The sequence below is a fragment of the Lithobates pipiens genome, unplaced genomic scaffold (assembly GCF_037356315.1).
Source record: "Lithobates pipiens isolate NorthernLeopardFrog02 unplaced genomic scaffold, aLitPip1_a1.2 Scaffold_19, whole genome shotgun sequence".
Lineage (NCBI taxonomy): Eukaryota > Metazoa > Chordata > Amphibia > Anura > Ranidae > Lithobates > Lithobates pipiens.
In genome coordinates, this window is record NW_027507764.1 from 174,418,980 (window position 1) to 174,440,933 (window position 21,954).

General features: G+C 42.6%; 1 protein-coding gene across 2 annotated transcripts in view; it reads right to left on the reverse strand.

Moving 5' to 3' along the window:
* NUP214 (nucleoporin 214) overlaps positions 1-21,954 on the reverse strand; it is a 187,386-nt gene that overhangs the window by 156,324 nt on the left and 9,108 nt on the right. For both annotated transcript variants that reach the window (XM_077491484.1, XM_077491485.1), the window contains exons 3-9: positions 21,500-21,651; positions 17,187-17,382; positions 14,430-14,500; positions 13,505-13,568; positions 7,927-8,030; positions 7,142-7,251; positions 3,465-3,531 (exon numbers count right to left, since the gene is read on the reverse strand). In XM_077491484.1, coding sequence (XP_077347610.1) covers positions 3,465-3,531; positions 7,142-7,251; positions 7,927-8,030; positions 13,505-13,568; positions 14,430-14,500; positions 17,187-17,382; positions 21,500-21,651 — 764 coding nt within the window. The remainder of the gene's footprint in view (positions 1-3,464; positions 3,532-7,141; positions 7,252-7,926; positions 8,031-13,504; positions 13,569-14,429; positions 14,501-17,186; positions 17,383-21,499; positions 21,652-21,954) is intronic.

Genomic DNA, 21,954 nt, shown 5'->3' on the forward strand with positions numbered 1-21,954 from the left:
AGGCTATTAACTGAAAATGCTTCTGTTCTACTTTGAACCGCAGAAACCTCTGGTGAGGAGGAAATATATGGACAAGCAGCTATGCATCTCTGATGTCGATGGACGCCAGAAGTTTTTCTCCTTGCAGGATGGAAACAACTGACTTGATTGACTCCATGCAAATGGAGCGGATTTTCAGGAACCAATTTAGATTACGTAGATCTAGACTTTGTCCGATATTCCCATTTGGCTTTGGCACCGTAATTAGGTCTGAGTAAAACCTCAAACCTTGCTCTCGTTTGGGAATCTGTCCGATCACCCCTTGAGCCAATAATCGGTCTAATGTTTGCAACAGGGATTGCCTTTTCCCTGAATCCTTGGGAACGTTTGATCTCAGAAATCGAGATGGTGGAAACTCTCAAAGCTCTAGCTTGTATCATAGAGACACTGTGGAGAGAGTCCATTTGTCCTGAATCTCCCTTTGCCAGACTTCTGAGTACATCAGAAGTCTTCCCCCCCACCTTGGTGAGGGGAGATGCCTCTTCATAAGGAGGTCTTGTATTCTGCTTTGCAGACTTGTAGCCCCAGGTCTTCCTTTATGCCTGGTCTGATGGCAGAGGCCGAACAGTTTACATGAAAGATGCTTATATTTTCTTTCGACTGGCAAAAGTACTATTTCCGCTGGAAATTGAATGTATTTATCCAAACTATCGTCAAATAATCATTCTCCCTTAAAGGGGAAACTAGTTAGAAGGTTCTTACAAGGCGCCTCAGCTGACCAACCCTTTAACCAAAGGGTCCTTCGCATATGTACAAGTACAAACGCGTGATGCCTGGTGAATAGAATCCTTCATAGCGTCTACAGCAAAGCCTAATGCTTTAGGTAGCTCGGCCAGTTCCTGTGCTTGTTGTGCAGGGAGCTCATCTGAGAGCATCTGTGAACTGGTCCTTTAAGGACTGACAGATGCCTATAGCTGCAATTGCAGGCCAAGCAACAGTACCTGCTAAGAAAAAAGGGATTTTAACAGACCTTCCAACTTCTTATCTGTTGGATCTTTAAGCATAAGCGCATTGTCCGCTAGGTAAGTTAAAAATTATTATTATTTTTTTTTTCACATTGGAAATTGCAGCGTCAACTGCTGGAATTTTCCATCTTTTAGTGAATCTTTCTTCCATAGGATAGAGTTTTGCGAGTCTCTTTGGAAGGGAAAAAATGCTTATCCGGATGATCCCATTCGGTATAAATAAGCTTTTTTAGTAATGCGTGGACGGGAAACGCATGCAAAGGCTGTAAAGGCTTCAAAGAACCCAAGGAAGAGACTGGCCCTTCAGCTAACTCTGTTAGGGGTAGCATGCAAGTAGAGGGAACCATCTTTGCAAGCCTCTGTACTTCAGATTGTGAAGTAGGGATCCTTGGGAACTTCAAGTATTGTTTCCTCCGCAAAAAAATAATCGTCTTTCCTCCCGATCATCTGAGGGCAAAACCCCATCCTGTCCCCATAATTCTCTTGGACCCTCCACTAACTGTAAAGAGTCTAAGGTGGGGGAGGGGGGGGGGGGGGGATCTAGGACGTTTCCTATACACTCGATGGAGGATGCGATTAAAGCTGCTAATCTTGCTTCTAAGCCTCGCAAGGTAGAGGAAAATGCATCTTTAGTCACCTCTACAGGGGCTGAAGTGTGTGAAGCAGTTGCACCACCGCTAGCTTCCAATGGCTCACCCTGGCTTGCCATGTCTGATCTCTCTGAAGAGGAAGACAGTATGGAGGCATAACTGGGATTCCCAGCGCCTGGGGGGGTGACACCTTAGGTACCTTTACGGTAGGTCTGGAAGACATAGTGCAAAGCACAAGCAGAGGTACACACAAAATAACAGTTTTTACTCCTTATAGAGGAAACATTTATAAGGCATATAAGGTATATTGAAGGAAAAAGCAAAGCTTCTTCCCTTACCTTGTCCTCGCTGCAGGATACTGCTGATTTAACAGACAGATCCAACTTTCACCCATCACGGCGGGCTGCGTTTAAAACACGCTCAAAGACTGGAGCCCTTTTAAAAGGGGTTCCGCTCCTTTGGGCCTTGAATAGCACTCCTCAGGACAACTTTAGGAAATGTAGCAAGACCAAAAAGAGTCCTGGTTCCTAAGGTCCAGCTCTCAAAAGAGAAGCATTACAGGCAAAACCTCGTTCTTGCATCGAGGTCCAGGTACCATCCTATGGCCTCAGTGGCGAGGATGGATTTGATTGTGGAGGTTTCTTTAAATCCAGCATGGATCCCTCCTGGAGCTCCGCAGAGCACATCTTCACTCGTGACCAACACTGGTGAAAAAAAAACTGAGTGCTCCTGGAAGGAGGAGGGGTTATATAGGGGAGTTAAACTTCCTGTATTGGTTATACCAGTGTCAACACCTGAAGGTAGGCCTATAACCCACCAAGTAATTACTTGAGACTCTGTGTCCTATGATGTACGATTAAGAAATGTGCATTTATTATTTTTTAATTGGAGCCTGTAAAGTATTGCACCAGCGATCAGCAGATTGCTGGTGCCATGCAGGTGTCCAGCAGATTTTCCAGTATCTGCTAGCCCTTACATCCCATACAGGAAGCATGAATGAACAACCACAGCGCTCCACACTCACAGCAGCATGATAGTTCACTGAAAACTACAAGCCAACAGCCGCAAAGGCTGCTGGACCCTGTATTTTTCAATGCAGAGCCCTCCTCTCAACTACACTTTAACTGTGACAGCTAACGGGGAGGGAGAAGAACCCCGCTAGCTGTCACAACAGGGATCGGGAGATGCGGGAACATGCAACATGTCCTGTTACACCCTGAATATGGGTGTGACATGTACATGTTATGAAAGATGAACATATCCTTTAAAAATGCATATCATCACGTCTCCAAAGAAGTAAAATCGATATAGCATGAAAGTACCCCTCTCTCTTATTCACAGGATTTAAAGTGATACCAAAGGAAAAAACAAACCAAAAAAAACCCAAACATGTTATACTTACCTGATCTGTGCAATGATTTTGGACAGAGCAAACCCAATCGTCCTCTTCTCAGGTCCCCGCCGGCACTCTGGACATCCTCCCCCCTACTGAGTGCTTGCAATGGGGGCACTCGTGCATGCTCGCTCCCCAACTCCCCCTCTTAAGCCAATACCCTTCTTTTATACCCCTCCTTTATCATCCAGTTACTCTGAAATGAACACGGATGTTACTCAGAAGTAGTGACTAATAATGAATATCTAGAATTGAAACAATTATCTTTCACTTTTACAACAGAGTAAACGCTAGCTCATCTACCACATCCTTCCCCCATTTACATGTTACTTTTGATTTAGAACATTTAAGGTCAGCCTTTAATTGGCAATCTGACCAATATTTAATTATTGCAATTTGTTATTTTTGTATTGAATCTGAAAATATAAAAAAAAAACTTAACAACAACTACTTAAAAAATAAATCAAATAAAAATACCTGCTCAGGTAGCTTGGCAATTACACTGACTTCTATTGAAGCTGCAGAAGCGCCGAGAAGGACCCCCCTAAGTGAGAGATAAAGTAATGTAATCAGATCACTTTTTTCACTAAAAAAGTCACCTCGCTTTTTCCATTTAAAAAAGAAAACAAAAACAAAAAACAAACAGGAATCCCTGCCCAGGCATAGCCCCTCCCCTTCAAGGGGGATCACTCCCCTTGACCTGTAGAGCACCCTGCCAGGTAGGTCGATTCACTGCACCCAAGAGATCACATTACAGGCTGTCCCCGCTCTTGCACATGAGGTCCAAGTAAAGCCCCTCTTGGCCTGCTGACCATAGCATCTGGCTCTAGAAAAGGCCAGTTTTTACAGGAACAAAGCCCATGAGTGAGATCAAAGATGCAGGGAGGCACATCTATCACCTAAGGACCCCAGCTTTAAAAAAAAAAAAAAAAAACGAGGCCTAGCTGTGCTGGGAGCGATTATGCCTGCTGGGGATTCCTTCCTTTTTTGGCCAGTGTTCATTCACCTAAAGGTGGCAGCATAACATGAACATAGAATGAAAATCAGAGTCCTCTGTGTCCTGTGATGTAGGATTAAGAAATATACATCTCTATGTGCCAATGAATACATAAAGTGTACATGACAATTAGATTTAGATTTAACAACTGAATCCTCCCCTAGAAAACATTATCGGATACACATGATGCATTACAGGTTAGGAATCTCACCAGCACATTTCTGACAACACAATATGCCAATATCCTATGCATACACAGTAGTGGCCTGGTCAGCAATTTCACTACCGTACATGCGCAGGATCTTGCCGTTATGTTGTCCGATAATTCGCAGCAATATCCCGAACATTAACGTTGGTGGCAGTAAAGAGTAGTCATTACCACACGTGTGTTCGATCTCTTCCACTGCTCTGGGAGTAGTGGAAATGTCAGATGGCAGTTCCATAAACTGGCGACGCTGCTCAACAGCAAGTTATAGAAACCACTGGGGAGGCTGGAAAAAAAAAAAACCCACACAGGGATGCAGATAGCCATCCTTGATATTCACAGACGCCAAGATGTTCCCCTGCTGGAGTGAAGCAATCATTGACCAGGTGGACTCCATCCTGAACTTTTGCACTCAGAAGAACTTATTGAGGACCAGAATAGGCCAGACATCTCGGTTTGGCTCGGAAACCATAAAGAGGTTTGAATAGAAATTGTAAAACCTTTCCCCTTTCAGTGTGAAAGTGTCAGAGCTCTAGCTTGTAACCTATGGACACCATGCTATTCATCTACAATTTCCTGAGTCCAGACAGCCATAAAGGCCAACAAACTTCCTCTCACCCGTAAAAGTGGGAGCATTCTTTCACTGGGAAAAGGACTTCTTTCCGGCAATGGAGGTCTTTGGGGTCCAGTTCTTTATTTGAAACTGGGTGGTAGGCTTTTGCTTAAAGCCCTATGGCTGATGAAAGGACTGCTCCTTGGGAGCTGAAAAAGGCCTCAGCTTTTAACCTATTGGCTTTGCCTTCTTTTCGGGGGAAATAGCATGCTCGTATCCACAGTCACCTTCTGGATGAAAGCATCTAGGCATGGCCCAAACAAAACGCTCACTGTCACAGGAAAGCCGCCAATGTTGTTTCTTAGGCCTCATGTACATTGGAGCTCAAAAACCTAGCAGAAGGAGTTTATAAAAGCCCCAGCGTGCTCCCAATAGGGGTGGATGGACGAAAGTTACAGGGCCCGTTTCCAACGCTAATGGTCTCACTGACATAACCCTATGAACCCCCCCATAACAACTATGGCCTATTGACTTGGAATTTCCACAAATATAGATCACCCAAGTGGTGCCTCCAAACTCCCTAACTCTGCATCCTGATCGTACTGAAGATTGGCGCTTTGTACAATTCCCCACTTGAGAGGCAGGTTAGTCCCTTACATGTCTTGTTCCTACCTCCCTATCCTATTCATGTTGCCTCACCAATACCATTGGCTCCATACACGCCACTCTCCCTTGGTTTAATTTACATTGTAATGATAAAAATCGCAAGCCTATGATAATAATATTGCTTGATACCTACTGTTATTTCCAGTTATATGACAGTAGCTGATGGATTATACATCCGATTGTGATTTTATTACGATTACTGTATTTGCCTTGACTGTATTGTTCTTTATACTTTAATAAAATGTTTGAAACAAAAGCCCCAGCGTGCATGCCGCCTTACAGAGAAGCTCAGCTGATCAATATCTGAGCCACAGGATTCTCCTCATATGGACAGGAATTCCATCCAGCCTCAACAGTTGCTGAATGGAATCCTCCAAGACACTGACCAAAAAACTCAAAGCTCTTGAAAACTGCTCCAGTTATTGTCCAACATCAGGATCCTTAGGATCAGATTCCCTAGACTGGAGTATACGTTTTGTCCGAACCACCTTGACCACATAGACTCCCACTATTAGCGACTGGCCTGCTCCCACCAAGGAGAAAGATGCATTAAAAAGGCAAAGTTCACCTTAAAGGGAAAAAAAATAAAAATAAAAAAAATGCACATATTTTTGCAGGAACAAAAAAAACAAAAAAAAAAAAAAAAAAAAAAAATCTTCCTTCTTTCCCACAACAGCCTGCAAAGCATTGAAACAGTAATCAAAGAAATGGCAGGCTCCTGCAGACATATCCTCCAGCTTTTTACCCATACCTCAGTACAAACTTTCAGTTAAAAAAGTGAAGTGTCAATGGACTACAAGTGCACTGAAAATTGCACCCATAGTTCGAGAGTGGGAGGCAAGCGCTTACTTCATTTTTAGGAACGATGCATCTGTATTTAGGACAAAACATGTTCCTAAGTTTTTAGACAGGCTCAAACCTCTTATCCATAGCATCATTAAACCTGGAACTAGATCCACCGGGATCATGAGAGCATAGGTAAGGTAAGCAACAGCCAAGTCCATGGCTGGGGAACTCTACATTCTTTTTGGAGAACTCGTCCTACACGAGGTACTGCTGAGTAAAGCAGGTGAAAAAACATCTTCTCCTGATGAGCCCAATAAGCATACATCACCCTTCTGCAATGAGGATGCCCAGAACAAGATTTGGGGTGGTTAGCAAGATGCCAGGACCAAAACCCAGTGACAATAGAAAAAGTGAATTTTAAAATTTGTTCTGACTGAATCCGCCAAATTAAGAAAAAAAAAGACAAAAAAAAAACAATAAAATAAAACCCTATAGTTCTCTATGCCTGACAGAGGCCAGAACCCTCAGCCTCTCCCTGTCGGGACTCATCCAAAGAAGAGTCCCGATCTTCATCATGAATCTCGTCGTCCTCATCCAAATCACGTACTTCACCTGACACTTCATCCTCCCGCAGGTGAGGAAGAGGAGAAGGAAACCATCTGTGTTTGCGCCCCAGGTGTTTTAAACCAGAAAAAAAAAAACACCTAAAAGCTAGTCACGCAGCCCAGAAAGCACATCTGTCTGAGGTTTCCTGTACTGTCAGCAGTGCGAGATATGGACACCTATGATTATATGAAAGCTGTCAATTTCCAAGCAAAGTTATTGTTTGGATGCCAATTCTTATGCAACTTGGGAAATGAATGCAGATCATGACATTTCACCAATGCTAAAATGACAACCAACAGAATATTGAGCTTAAAAAATTGGTGTCTTAAAGTTCAACTTACCAATCCTCCATGTAATTCATAAAGAAATGATGCTGCCTTTCATTGTTGACGCTGCAGTAACAAATCTCTGTAAAATTAAGGAAGCGCTCACCTCGTTTGTCTTCTTTTTTCTGCATTAAATATTGGTATAGATAAAAAAAAAAAAAAAAAATAGTTCAACTTCAAAAGCAAAGTTTTACAATGGCTGCCATTGTTAATATCACCATCAGAAAAGGCTAACTGCTTGGTTGATCCAATGGCTTTATTTTATTGTTAGTGTATGAAATTACATAATAATCAGTGAGCTTTGGCATCAACTCTCAGGAATTCAAATCTTCATTGCTCACATTTTATTTTCAGAATTGCATGCACTCAGTGATACCTGCACATTTCCTCTATTTCCATCTAGGGTGAACATGGAAACAATAAACCCTGTGTGCCCTTGTATGGACTTCCTACTATGAAGACAATGATGGCCCTGCCTCCTTTGATACCTGGATGGCCTATTGTCAGTTACAGGATCTGGGAGAGGCAGGGCTAACCAACAACTACCAAGTAAAAGTGTGCATTTGCAAATTAGAGTGTTCCAGTGCACTCCGGAAACTGGTAAGGTATGCAGGCCCCACACTGCATGAACCAAGATGCTGCGGTAAATTCAAATGCTCTAACACGAATGCAGTGTCACTTACAGAATTATTATTCCTAACATGCACGGTAAACATAAATGGTATTAGATATGCAGCACATGTCTTTAGAACAAAATCTGCATTTACGCATAATAGATGGATACAATTAAAGTGACATACCGGAAGCAAGACCATCACAAGCTGAGGAGATGTTTCCACAGAGCCATCAGCAGCTGCATACACCACTGCAAAGACGTATGTGCTGATCCACAGAACATCCAGCACTAAGATACAAACACATAGTGAGTATTGAACATATAAAGAACTAGACTGTTTACACAATTCACTACAACCTCAATTAAAAAAAAAAAAAAAAAAAAAAAAAAAAAATCAGGTAAGTGTTTAAAATCTACATGAAAACAGAATGCAATGATCTGCAAATCTCACAAATCCATATTTTATTCACAATAGAAAAAAAAAAATTGATAAACTTCATCAAAATGTTATAAGGGGTTTTAAGGGGTTGTAAACCCTCATGGTTTTTCACCTTAATGTATTCTATGCATTAAGGTGAAAAACCTTCTGTGCTGCTGCAGCCCCCCAGTTTTACATACCTGAACCCTGTCATTCTTCAGCCAGGAATGAGCATACCAGCTATAGGTGGATGTCTCGTATCCTGATGGGATAGATTGACTGCAGCAGGAGCCAATGGCTGCGCTATCAATCTAATCCAAAGACGTGGCTCCGAGTCCTGCATTCTGTGTGAATGGACACAGATGCAGGACTCAAGAGCACTGAGGGACCCCAGAAGAGGATGATCGGGGGCCACTCTGTGCAAAACTAACCGCACAGTGGGAGGTAAGTATGACATGTTTGTTATTTAAAAAAAAAAAATTAATAAACAACACTTTACAAACCCTTTAAAGTGAGAAAATGAGAAAATGTACCAATGTAAAGTGCAACTCAGACCTCGGTGGGGAGCAGAAAGTCAGAGAGAGCTACAGGGTCAATAAATAAAACCCTGTACCCGCAATGAATAAATGCAAATATTAAAGTACACCTGGCTCACTTGTTGTGTGGTCACTACTCTTTAACCTGTCTAGCAGGGTGTTAGTAAACGCATTGCGGATTTATGATCTCATCCTCTATTTTGTCACACAAGCTATAAACCTGAGATTCATGGATTGGCCCCTAAAGTACATAGGAGTATGAACTCCCAGGACAAACCTTTTCACTTAAATATTTTCGTTTATAGCGACAAAGGATTTAAACACAGGTTGAATGCTTCAAATGTATTTACACACACTGTGTTAAACTGAAGAATGTGCAGCAAGCAGAGCTGTGGAGGAGACACATCAGGTTCTTTTGCTACAGACTGCCTGCAGAAAACAAGAACACCCTGCACTCAGAGAGAGCAGCAGTGACTGGTCTTTATTACAGAACACTTCTGCAGGAAAAGCACAGGCATTGTTTCATACTGGATTATTGCACAGATCCACAAAAAATGCACAGTGGGCGCCAGCATTCAAGCAAGTATATCCATGGCTCTTTTATTTAGGGCCAGTTCACACCACATGCAGTATTCTTTTTTTCCTTTTACTTTAAATAATATTTATTTTCTACATTAATACATATTTTATACAAAATTACCACAAGTTTACAACCTATATACCGTATATACTCGAGTATAGGCCGACCCGAATATAAGCCGAGGCCCCCAATTTACCCCCAAAAAAACTGGCAAACTTATTGACTCGTGTATAAGCCGAGGGTGAGACATGCCCGTCCATCCCTGTGTGTCCGTCCATCCCTGTGTGTCCGTCCATCCATCCCTGTGTGTGTGTGTGTCCATCCATCCATCCATCCCTGTGTGTGTGTGTGTCCATCCATCCATCCATCCCTGTGTGTGTGTGTCTCCATCCATCCATCCCTGTGTGTGTGTGTCTCCATCCATCCATCCCTGTGTGTGTGTGTATCCATCCATGTGTGTGTGTGTGTGTGTGTGTGTGTGTGTGTGTGTGTGTGTGTGTGTGTGTGTGTGTGTGTGTGTGTGTGTGTGTGTCCAGCCTACCTGTGTCCCGAGCCTTTGTCCCGAGCCTCCGTCCCGTGCCTTGCCTCCTTGCCTCCGTGCCTTGCCGCCGTGCCTTGCCGCCGTGCCTTGCCGCCGTGCCTTGCCGCCGTGCCTTGCCGCCGTGCCTTGCCGTCCCGTGCCGTGCCTTGCCTTGCCTTGCCTCCGTCCCGTGCCCTCTTCGTCGGCGCCTCGGCGGCCATTGTAAAATTCAAAAGCTGCGCCGCCGCCTTCGCCTGTGATAGGCGGAACACTGAATTTCCCAGCAGCCTGTGTTCCGCCTATCACGTACATCGTATCATCCTCGTCCGTAGTACGAGGATGATACGATGTCCGTGATAGGCGGAACACAGGCTGCTGGGAAATTCAGTGTTCCGCCTATCACAGGCGAAGGCGGAGCCGGAGGCGCGGCTTTTGAATGATAGAATGGCCGCTGTCTGTCTGCTCGACACGCTGATCGAGCGGGCAGACAGCGATGACTCGAGTATAAGCCGAGGGGGGCACTTTCAGCCTCAAAAAAGAGGCTGAAAATCTCGGCTTATACTCGAGTATATACGGTAACACAATTACATCAAGAGAGAAAGAAAAACAAAACAAAACAAAAAAAAAAAAAAAAACACAGAACTAAAACCCGGCATATGACAATGATCCTCCCGTTCCCCCCCCCCCCCCCCCCCTATATTGGATATCCCATCCTATCCAACCAGGGTTTCCACATTTTTATAAATTCTTTCAGGTTTCCTCTCCTTGTATATTCTACTTTTTCCTTCCATACCATTTCTGTAATTAGGTTTACCCCCTTCCCCACCACATGCAGTATTCTAATGTAAACGTAACAATCACGAGGGAGCTTTTAAAAAAAAAATAAAAAATAATGGATTATGAGGACTGGAACTCCACTTTAAAAAGGGTTTGTTTTGGCCCCCTGTATAACCTAAAAACCTGGCTGATCCAGCCTGGTTCTGCCCTCCCACCTGTAAATGGACCATGGTTTTTCATGGCTGCTAAGCCCTGACACGGTGGTCAGTTTACGTGCCTTGGTCACCCGCATCTCTGCTCTCCGTCCTCTTTCCCCCCCTCCCATCCTTGCCTGTCAGCTCGAGACACTGCCCACCCCTCCGCTCCAATACTATATTATATGTATAAAGTATGTGTAAGATTTCACGCCTATTGACCTAGCAACCCAAACTTCCTTAGGCATTTTATTATCCAAGTCTTTTCACTTTTGGAGCAAAATCTTACACATACTTTTTTCTTTTGGTGTTATCGTGAACACTTTTATTTTGCAGCACTTGTGAATACACAAAACACCTTTATACACGTATAGTTATTTTTTTTCACTCTTAGTAGCAGGAAGGCCTTTACTACATTCATATATTATAAGTATACCATCCCATATGTTATATAAAACTCTGAGTCTCAGTGCTAGTGCTGTAAAAAAAAAAAAAAAACTATGCCAATTTCTACCTTATCTCAGACCGTCTCCCGGCGCTCAAGTGACTGCTGGTCTCTCTGATCCTCTCCTACAGGCTGAGTTCTCGGCCCCGTCCACTATAGCTGTCAGCCGGGTAGAGGAGAGAGCCAAGGAGCCACATGAGGGCGAGCCACTCGAAGAGAAGGTAGAAAATCGGCATTGTTTTTATACAGCACAGGCACTAGGACATATAGCAATATATAACAGAGGGGTGGTATACATACGATATAGGGGCTTAAAGAGGTTGTAGAGGGTTTTAATTTTTTTTAAATGACAAATCATACTTAGCACCTCTGTGCATGGGTTTTGCATAGAGGGGCCCAATCCTCCTCTTCTGGGGTCCCCATTGGCACTCCTGGCTCCTCCTTTTCTTAAGCGCCCTCATGGAGAGCTGAATTCCCTGGGTGCACTAGTGTGGGCGCACTCACGAGTCCTGCTGCTGCGTCCATTGTCAGAGACAGCAGGACTTGGCCCCGCCCCCATGTCACTGGCTTTGATCGACAGCAGTGGGAGCCAATGCTCCTGCTGCCATCATGACAACTGCCGGCCACGAGCGATTGCAGGCACGAGAGGCAGAAAAGGGATGCGCGTGTGTGTATATATTATATATACATACATATACATACATATACATACATACATACATACAAACACACAAATCTCTGTTCTGTTTTCTGAGAAGTGATAGATCGTGTGATCCTAATAGCTAGGAATCACGATCCGTAATTTCCTCTAGTCAGTCCCCTCCCCCTACAGTTAGAAAAACACACAGGGAACACAGTTAACCCCTTGATCACCCCCTAGTGTTAACCCTTCCCAGCTAGTGAAATTTTTACAGTAATTAGTGCATTTGTGTGTCAAAAGTGTCCGATGTGCCCGCCATAGTGTTGCAGTCCTGATAAAAAAAAAAAATCGCAGCTTTTAAAAATAAAATAAAAATAAATAATACTAAAAAATAAAGAAGGGGGGGGGGGTATTTATTATAGCAAAAAGTACAAAATACAAAATTGTGTTTTTTCAAAATTGTTGCTTTTTTTGGTTTCTAGCGCAAAAAATAAAAAACGCAGAGGCAGGATCAACAGGTAATTTTTTGCACTTATCAAACAAATATAGCAAAAATGGGAGAAAATAAGCGCAGTTCATCTTTGGAGTTTACATACATTTTAAAGCCCTACACTGAAACTCCACCAGCCAGACTGCAAGGGACAAGGCTATGTGAACTGGTCTAGAAGTGTGGCAGAGTCTGCAGGAGCAGAGTATTGGATAGTAAAACTGCTCTCCCAGCCCTCTAGATAGTACTGAAAACACCAAATAGAACATACTGTACAAGGACTGGAAGCATGCTGGATGTGTGTGAACAACTGGTAAGAAAATTTTGCAGTAGTACATATAGTTAAAGCATATATGTGATCAAAATGTAAAATCATACACTCGTTTCCTCATTGCATTTTAATTTTTAGCCTACTCCTATTACTTTGAATAAATCTTTGTAATGTTTGTACACTTACTTTATGAAGATACCCACACCTTACTTCCTTGTATTCTATGACACGTTTACTCTGACCTGTTGATAGGCAGTGCTGTGTCACATATTTCACAGAGCATACTGCATTTCCCACACCGCATATGAGCTAACCTAGACTTAATGGGCTCAAATTGCACGCATTGCGCCAAAAAAGTGCAGGCACCTTTTATGGAGCCGCACCGTAATGCATGGTCGTTTTGGATCATGCAATCTGGTGCAGGCAAACCACAGTGTGTTTCCGATCGTTTTGGGGCGTTAACTTTGTATTGACACCTGCAGCAGATCACAAACAGTACAATTGCAATGCGGTGCATTTCCCGCCCAGCATATGTGTGGACCTAGACTCAATGGGCTCGAATCGCACCAAAAAAGTGCAGCCAACTTTTGTGAAGCCGCTCCGCAACCTTATTGAATGGCCATTTTACACCATGCGATTCAGTGCAGGCAAACCACACTGCATCTGCGATCCTTTTGGGGTGTCAATAACTTTGTATTGACACCCGCAAAAGATTGCAAACACAGTGCGATTACAAGGTACAACGGGAAACACGCAGGGATAGCTGTATTTTTCACACCGTATATATGTGTGAACCTAGGCTACTTCCTAATGCTTCGCATTTCTGTTCTACTGTGAGGGAATGCCCCAAAAAAAATAAAAAAAAAATCACTAACAGAGCAAAATCATATTTACCTTTAACTGGATTATCCGAATCATAAAAGGAAGGACAGGGAATCACTTTCTTCTCTTGGAGATTCTGAAAGAGAACATTACTTCAATTATTACAGGATGAAAAGACAGACGTAAGAAGCAAATAAATAAAACAAGGAAATAATCAAGGCTTGACATCTCAACAGGGTAAGTCTCCTACAAACTAGAAACTTCCTTCAAGTATTCAAGGATAAGTTCACCTTTTGGAACACGTTACAGCTCCTGCCGCCAGATCTTCTCCCCACACCCACTATCACTTTTTGAAGAGAGCGCAGCCGCGCAGGTCTTTGCCCACACAGTTACCTGTGAATTAATGAACTACGGAGTACCGTTATCCACTATGGCTGGCGGTTTGCAGTTCTCAATGAACTGCAAGGGTACTGATGAGCTCTCTCATAGTTCAATCACAAGCCCTGCTGCTGTCAAACAGACAGCCTGTATGCAGGTACTAGTAGAAAGCTGCAGGGCTTGTCTGCACAAGCCCAACACTGCATCCCTGATCATGGGTACAATGGTTTCCAAAAAGTTAGTAATATTAGTTTGTTGAGCTTAAAAGGGGACATGTGGCAAAACACGTGAGCCAGCAAATATCCTTTTAAATCGCTTTCAAATTTGGGAATTGTCACACACCGTAAACCCAGCTCTCCTCTATTAGTTTTGGAAAAAATTAAAAGTCAAAGAATGCAGAACAGGAAAGCAGGTAGAACAATAGATTACTGGTTTACATTTAACCTATAGTGCAAGTTTAAGCCTATATTGTAAAGGCTTAACCAAATTTAGACTACAGCGTATAGGGTTCACCATATTAAGTCTTCAGTGTAAAGGAATTACCGGTTTATAAATATGAGCAAAACTGCTAAAATCTCAAAGAAAACTTACTCCATCATCAGGGACAAGCCACACTTACCGGGAGGTACTGTACAACTGTGCCATTCTGTTTTCCGACAGCCAGCTGCTTTCCTTTGGGGCTCCAACACACTACAAACAAAATGGAAGGTTTAGAATATCAAATTCTATACATAAAACAAGTGGAAAGTTAGGTTTCAACTTTTTGGGTGTTTCTCCTGCCGCAAGTCACAGGCACTGGATTAGTTGTTGATGGCAATACGTAAGCTTTTTGCTTTACTTTTGACAAATAAGCCTGAATATAGAAACACAATGACTTGCAGACACTATTTAGCTCAATCACTTAAAGGCCAACTCTTTTTAAAACTTTATTCTGTTTGTTATAAAGTCTTCACCCAAAAAAAGACACTATCCCTAAATGCATTTCACCCCAATGGGTTTGCTCACAAGGATAGAACAGTTCCTAAAATTAGCCAACTACATGCTCGACATCTTACATCTTCATGTTGGATCGCAATAAGCGTATATTGATTGGTTTGCTCAAAAGTTATAGAGTCTACAAAATAAGGGGTAGATTTATGGACTTATCTTTTTTTATGTTTTTACTGGTAATTTTTGTGATCTGCGATCTTCAGCGGGACTGAGACATTGCAGCAGACAAATCGGACCCAAAGTGACACTTTTTGGGGACCAGTGACCTTATTACAGTAATCAATGCAAAAAAAAAAAAAAAAAAAAAAAAATAAAAAATGCACTGATCAATGTACAAATGTCACTGGCGGGGAAGGGGTTAACACTAGGAGTTAACTGTGTTCCCTTGGTATGGGCTCACTGGGACAACACAGAGATCGCTGTTCCTGATCACTGGGAACAGTAGCTCTCCATGTTGTCCACTGTCAGAATGGGGATCTGCCTTGAGGCAGAGAACCCGTTTTGCCTCTCTGTACTGCGATCACGGGTGGCCAGAGGACATAGACCCAGCCGCTCCCATGGGGCATGCCCAAGGTATCTATTGCATGAAGCTACATACAGGTACGTAGTTTTGCGCAATAGAGCTGACCTGCCACAGTATATGTACTGCGGTTGGTCAGCAAGTGGTTAACTAAGGGGTGGGGCCCACCCGAAGACTTGACTGGGTGACCCCATCCACTGGGAAATCATTAATGCAACAGGCACTGGCCGATAATGTCACAAGGGCTCCACCCCATAGCTATTTAGGAACTGTCAGATGGTGGAGCTGGCAGACGGCAGGAACAAGCAACACGTTTGGACCTATTTTTTCCCCCCTTCTTTTGGTTCACTGGTAGCGTTCATCGCGATCGACGCTGCATCTACAACAGGGGACATTCATTTTATTTTTTTAATTAAAAAAACTAACACTTTTTTTTTTTTTGGTGAATGAGTAGGGGTACAATGTACCTCATACTCATTCACATAGGGATGGGGAGAGGATCTGGGGCCCCTCGTTAAAAGGGAGCTTCAAGATCCCGATAAGGCCCCCACCCGCAGATACCCACAACACCAGCCAGGGTTGTTGGGAAGAGGCCCTTCTCCCAATCAACAGGCAGTGCTCAGAAAACACACAGGACTCCTTTCGATTTTGCATTGAAGTCGCACTGCCACTGCACCACAGAAAGCCGGTTAGATTCACGTCATGCAAATAAGATGTGGTTCAAAAACACATCCAATTTGTATATATGTGAACTGAGGCTTACTATGGAGAATCCGTTGTCGGCTGTCCCTCCTTTACACTGAAGCTGGCGCTGGGACTTGATCGTGTGACAGCACCAGAATGCCCTCCGCATTCAGGTAAGTTATACAGATCTTTCCTTTAAAAGGCTAAAAAGAATAGCCTTAGAATGGAGGTGGGAGTATAGTGTTTGACTAAACTTCCACTTTAACAGTTATAAGGTTAACTGTTTTAAAGGGTCCAAATCTGATTTTTCCAAAGAATCCCCAATAGCATAAGAGGTAGGATTTTTTGCAAGCAGATACAAACTGCTTAGGCAGAAATAAATTTTATTACAAACTACAATACAAAGATTAGAGTGTACAGAAAACAAGCCAACTTTTATATGGGCATTTAAACAGTATTTCTGCGCCAAATAAATCAAATTTTTGCATGGCAGTTTGTTAAATAGCGTTACTCTGTCCGTCCAAACATGCAACTGTCCACTCGATCTTGTAGTGCTGCTCTTAGCTGTCCACCCCTCCTCGCTACAGTATTAACACCACTGTGGTAATCAAATACATTTAGAACAATTTCTAACTTAAAACTTTGCCGTGTGATTATTTTGGTGCACACCAATACAGATTCTTAGAAAGTGTAGCATTTCACTAAAGTGATTTGGCACAACAGCACATTGAACACTGTAATTTGGCTCATCAAAAATGCACCAATATTTATCCAACGAAACCCAGAAAAAAAAATAAAACATATTTCCCTTTGTTAGGTTCTTCCCCCTCCTGCCAACTGTTATGCCACGTACAGACGATCGGACATTCCGACAACAAAACCATGTATTTGATGTTGGCTCAAACTTGTCTTGCATACACACAGTCACACAAATGTTGTCGGAAATTCCAAGCGTCAAGAACGCGGTGACGTACGACAAGCCAAGAAAAATGAAGTTCAATAGCCAGTGCAGCTCTTCTGATTAATTCTGAGCATGAGTGGAATTTTGTGCGTCGGAATTGTGTACAGGCATTTTTTTTTTTTTTTTTTTTTTTTTTTTTAAGGCCAGTGTGCATGGAACCTTAAAAGTAATATGTTTAGAAACAAACACATTCACTTTAATTGTACAAAAAAGATACTCACCTGAGGTAACCCCAGTAGCTGGGGGCAGGCTGGCATACAGACTTACAGTATCTGTGACCTGTAGAACTGAGATGCTCCCATCACTTAGACAGATGGCCACATTAGACGCTACTGGGTTCCATTTAAGGTCTGCAACAAAACTGCCAGCATCTTGCAAAAGTCTTTGAGATGCAAAGGCCTGTTTAGGTTGCCTTGCCTGTGAGAGAAAGGACAGAATTCAGCAAGACACTTACAGTTTAGGTATTTTACTTTTATAAACACTACTATATACAGTTGTGCTGATAAGTTTACATACCCTGGTGGAATTTATGATTTCTTGGCCATTTTTTCAGAGAATATGAATAACACAAAAATATTTCTTTCACTCATGGTTAGCATTGGGCTGAAGCCATTTATCATCAAGCAACTGTGTTTACTCTTTTTAAATTATAATGGCAACAGAAATTATCCAAATGACTGATCAAAAGTTTACATACCCCTTTTTGTCATTACCGTTTATTGCCCCCTTTAACCACTTCCCGACCGCCTCACACCCATATATACGTCAGCAGAAGGGCACGTACAGGCAGAATCATGTACCTGTACGTCGCCCTTTAAGAGGCGGTATATATATATAATTTTAATAAAAATGCCATAAAACTATCCCCTATTTTGTAAATGCTATAACATTTGTGCAAACCAATCAATCGCTTATTGCGGGGGGTTTTTTTTTTTTTTTTTACCAAAAATATGTAGAAGTATACGTATCGGCCTAAAACGGAGGAAAAAATATTTTTGGGGTATATTATAGGAGGAAGAGGAAGGAGGAAGGAGGAAGAGGAGGAAGGAGGAAGAGGAGGAAGGAGGAAGAGGAGGAAGGAGGAAGAGGAAGAGGAGGAAGAAGAGGAAGAGGAAGAGGAAGAAGAAATAAAAGAAAAAAAACGCAGGGGTGATCAAATACCATCAAAAGAAATCCCTATTTGTGGGGGAGAAGGATGTCAATTTTGTTTGGGAGCCACGTCACACTACTGCGCAATTGACAGTAAAAGCGACACAGTGCCGAATCACAAAAAGTGCTCTGGTCAGGAAGGGGGTAAATTCTTCCAGGCCTGAAGTGGTTAATAACAATGACAGCTTGAAGTCTTTGTGGCATTTATGGATGAGGCTCTTTATCTTCTCAGATGGTAAAGCTGCCCATTCCTCTTGGCAAAAAGCCTCCAGTTCCTGTAAATTCTTGGGCTGTCTTGCATGAACTGTACGTTTTGAGATCTCCCCAGAGTGGCCCAATGATATTGAGGTCAGGAGACTGAGCTGGCCACTCCAGAACCTTCACTTTATTCTGCTGTAGCCAATGACAGGTCACTGGCCTTGTGTTTTAGATCATTGCCATGTTGGAATGTCCAATTACATCCCATGTGCAGCTTCCTGGCTGATGAACGCAAATGTTCCTCCAGTATTTTTTGATAACACTGTATTCATCTTGCCATAAATTTTTACCACATTTCCTGTGCAGTTATAGCTTACACATCCCCAAAACATCAGCGATCCACCTCCGTATTTCATCATAGGCCTTGTTGACTCCCCTCCAAATGTAACGTTTATGGTTGTGGTAAAAAAAAAAAAAAATCAGTTTTAGTCTCATCAGTCCAAATGACTGTGTGTCAGAAGGTTTGAGGCTGGTCCCTGTACTGTTTGGCGCATTATAAGAGGGATACTTTGTGGTATTTACATAGCAATGGCTTTCTTCTGAGGACTTGACCATGCAGCCCATCTTTCTTCAAGTGCCTCCTTATTGTGCATGTTGAAACACCACATGTTTTCAGAGAGTCCTGTATTTTACCTGAAGTCATTTGCGAGTTTTTCTTTGCATCCCAAACTATTTTCCTGGCAGTTGTGGCCGAAATTTTAGTTGGTCTACCTGACCGTAGTTTGGTTTGAACAGAACCCCTAATTTTAGACGTCTTGATTAGAGTTTGCCAATCAGCAGTGTTCATTTTCAATTCCTTGGCTATCTTTTTTATCCCTTTTCCTGTTTTATACAGTTCAAACACCTTTTCCTGCAGATCTTTTGACAATTATTTTGCTTTCCCCATGACTTAGAATCCCGAAATTTCAGTTCAGCACTGGATGAAAGGTGCAAGGAAGGGTGCGTCAGGAGTCCAGAAACTCATTGACCTTTTATATGAACACACTAATTACAAGCAAACAGATCACAGGTGAGGATGGTTACCTTTAATAGCCATTCAAACCCCTTTGTGTCAACTTGTGTGGAAGTTATCAAGCCAAAATCACCAGGGTATGTAAACTTTTGATCAGGGTCATTTGGGTAGTTTGTTTCCATTATGATTTAAAAAAAAAAGTGTTATTAATAGTCTCTGAAAAATGGCCAAGAAATCATAAATTCTGCCAGGGTAAACTTATGAGCACAACTGTATCTGTGCTTTTTAAACGCAAGCCATCCCTATAGGCCTTTATTCTACTAAAGATTGAGGATTCATTTAAAAGGATACGTTCACCTTTCTAAAAAAAAAAAAAAAAAAAAAAAAAAAAAAAAAAAAAGAAGAAGAAGTTTGCACATTTCTTTTAATTAAACTAGGAACCTATAAAAGCATTATACCCATGATCAGCAGATCACAGGTGCAATCTCAGGCTCCTGCAGACTGTCAGCGTAGCTGTCTGCCCATAACTTGTACAGGTAGGGAGTTACTGAATGACAGGAAGCATCAATGAACTACTTAGAAAGCTCATCAGCACCCTGGTAGTTCACTGAAAACTATAAGCCATCAGCCACAATGGTTGACAATAGTTGTAGTTCCTCCATTTACAGTAATCCGTTAATGAATGACATGGGGGGCAGAGCGTGTTTTTTTAAATTGTGGCAGTGGGTGCGGGGAGAAGATCTCCAGTCCGCTATCATAAGAAGGTCGATCAGGTAGAGGCCGCAGTGAAGTCACTCTCGTGCATGCGCCCCTAGCTCCAAGAGCTCTGAAGGCATGGCATGGGATGCAGTCTCTTCAGAGCGCATGCGCCGATGACATCACCGGCAGCATCCCTTGTGAATATCTTCCAAAGTTTAGGAGATATTCACTGTACCTACAGGTAAGCCTTGTTATAGGCTTACCTTTAGGTACAAGAGAAAAAGTGGAGGAGTTTACCTCCACTTTAAAGTCATCGGTGTCCTTCCTGAACAAAAGATAAGTGCAGGATGGGACAGAACTTGACTGCTGAAGTTAAAGTGAAAGTAAAGGTTTATTTTTATTTTATTTTTTTATAAACAAACATGTTATACTTAGCTGCTCGGTGCAAGGGTTTTGCACAGAGCAGCCCTGAGCCTCCTCTTCTGGGTTGTCCCACCGGCACTCCCCCTTCATAGAGTGCCCCCCATGGAGAGCCGCTTTCCATTGGGGCCCTGGAAAGGGTAGTGTCAGGACGCTCTATTGGTAAAGACATCGGGACTTTGCCCCGCCCCCCGCATCATTGGACTATCTAACGAGGACACGGACAGCGGCTGGAGCCACTGGGCTTATGCACATCGTTGAAATGGATGGGCTCAGGTACGGAGAAAAAAAAAAAAAGAGAAGGAGAAGGAGAAGGAGAAGGAGGAGAAGAAGAAGAAGAAGGGCTCTGGGGGGCAGCTGCAGCAAAGAAGATTTTTCACCTTAATGCTTGAGACTACAATCCCTTTAAGATTTTCTTAATAGACAGCCAGGCTCTGGGGCACTCATGCAGCTACCAATGTACACGTGGAAAAATCTTTAAAACAATGTTTGATAAACTACCTCTGATAAAAGTGAACTAAAGCGGAGTTCCAATGAGATAGATATCTCTATCTATCATTTTTTTTTTTTTTTTTTTTTTTGTGAATATCTTACGATCATAACTTATAAATATACCACTCACGTTTTTTGGATATATCACTACTCGATTTCTGATTTTGAGTCAAAAAATAACTTATATTCTCCTGTCCTGGCAGTTCCCATATTGCTTGTGGGCATGTGAAGTGCACAAGCTCTATCTTCCGGGATACGGTGCACCTGAACGACCACCATGCACCACCGTTCTTGCTCATGAGCAGTAGGAAAGACTCGCAGTGCGGGAAACGTCTCACGTTGCCATCACAACTGGCGGCAGTGTCAGAAGTGCCGACCCTTTGTGATAGCAACGAAGATATCTCACGATGAAATCTTGTGATGCTGAGCGGCAGCGATCCACACCGACTCCTGGGAATTATGACACCAAGCTCCCAGGAGACAATGCGCCGCAGGAAATGATGTGATTAAAAAAAAAAATAAATAAATAAAAAAAAAATGATAATGAAAGTCTGATCCAAATACCTTGTTCAGTAGTGTACGAGTATCATAGAAGGAGATTATACAGCCACTGTCACTGGAGGACATGCAGACAGACAGCGTGAGGTTGTCAAAACTCAAGGCTACATGATGCACTGGATATTTTGTTTGCACATCGATCCCCGGTGGACTGGCAACTGCACAAAAGAGGCAAAAAAAATAATAATCAACCAACAGTCTGTGATGCTAAATACAACAGAGAAACCTGTCACTGCTATAAAGGCCAATCCAGTAGAAGGAAGGAGGTTTCTACACATTCCTGTAGCTTTCAACCCACCCTAAAAGCACTATAAAAGCACTGAAACCCAAAGAATTCATTTTTTGCCAAGTTTGCTTTGAACTAAGTCAAGGTTCAGTCCACTCACCCCCACCTCTCAAGTTCCTGTTTATCTCCCAAGGTATCCACCACATCAGATGATAAATAGAGAGGTTTGGCAAAT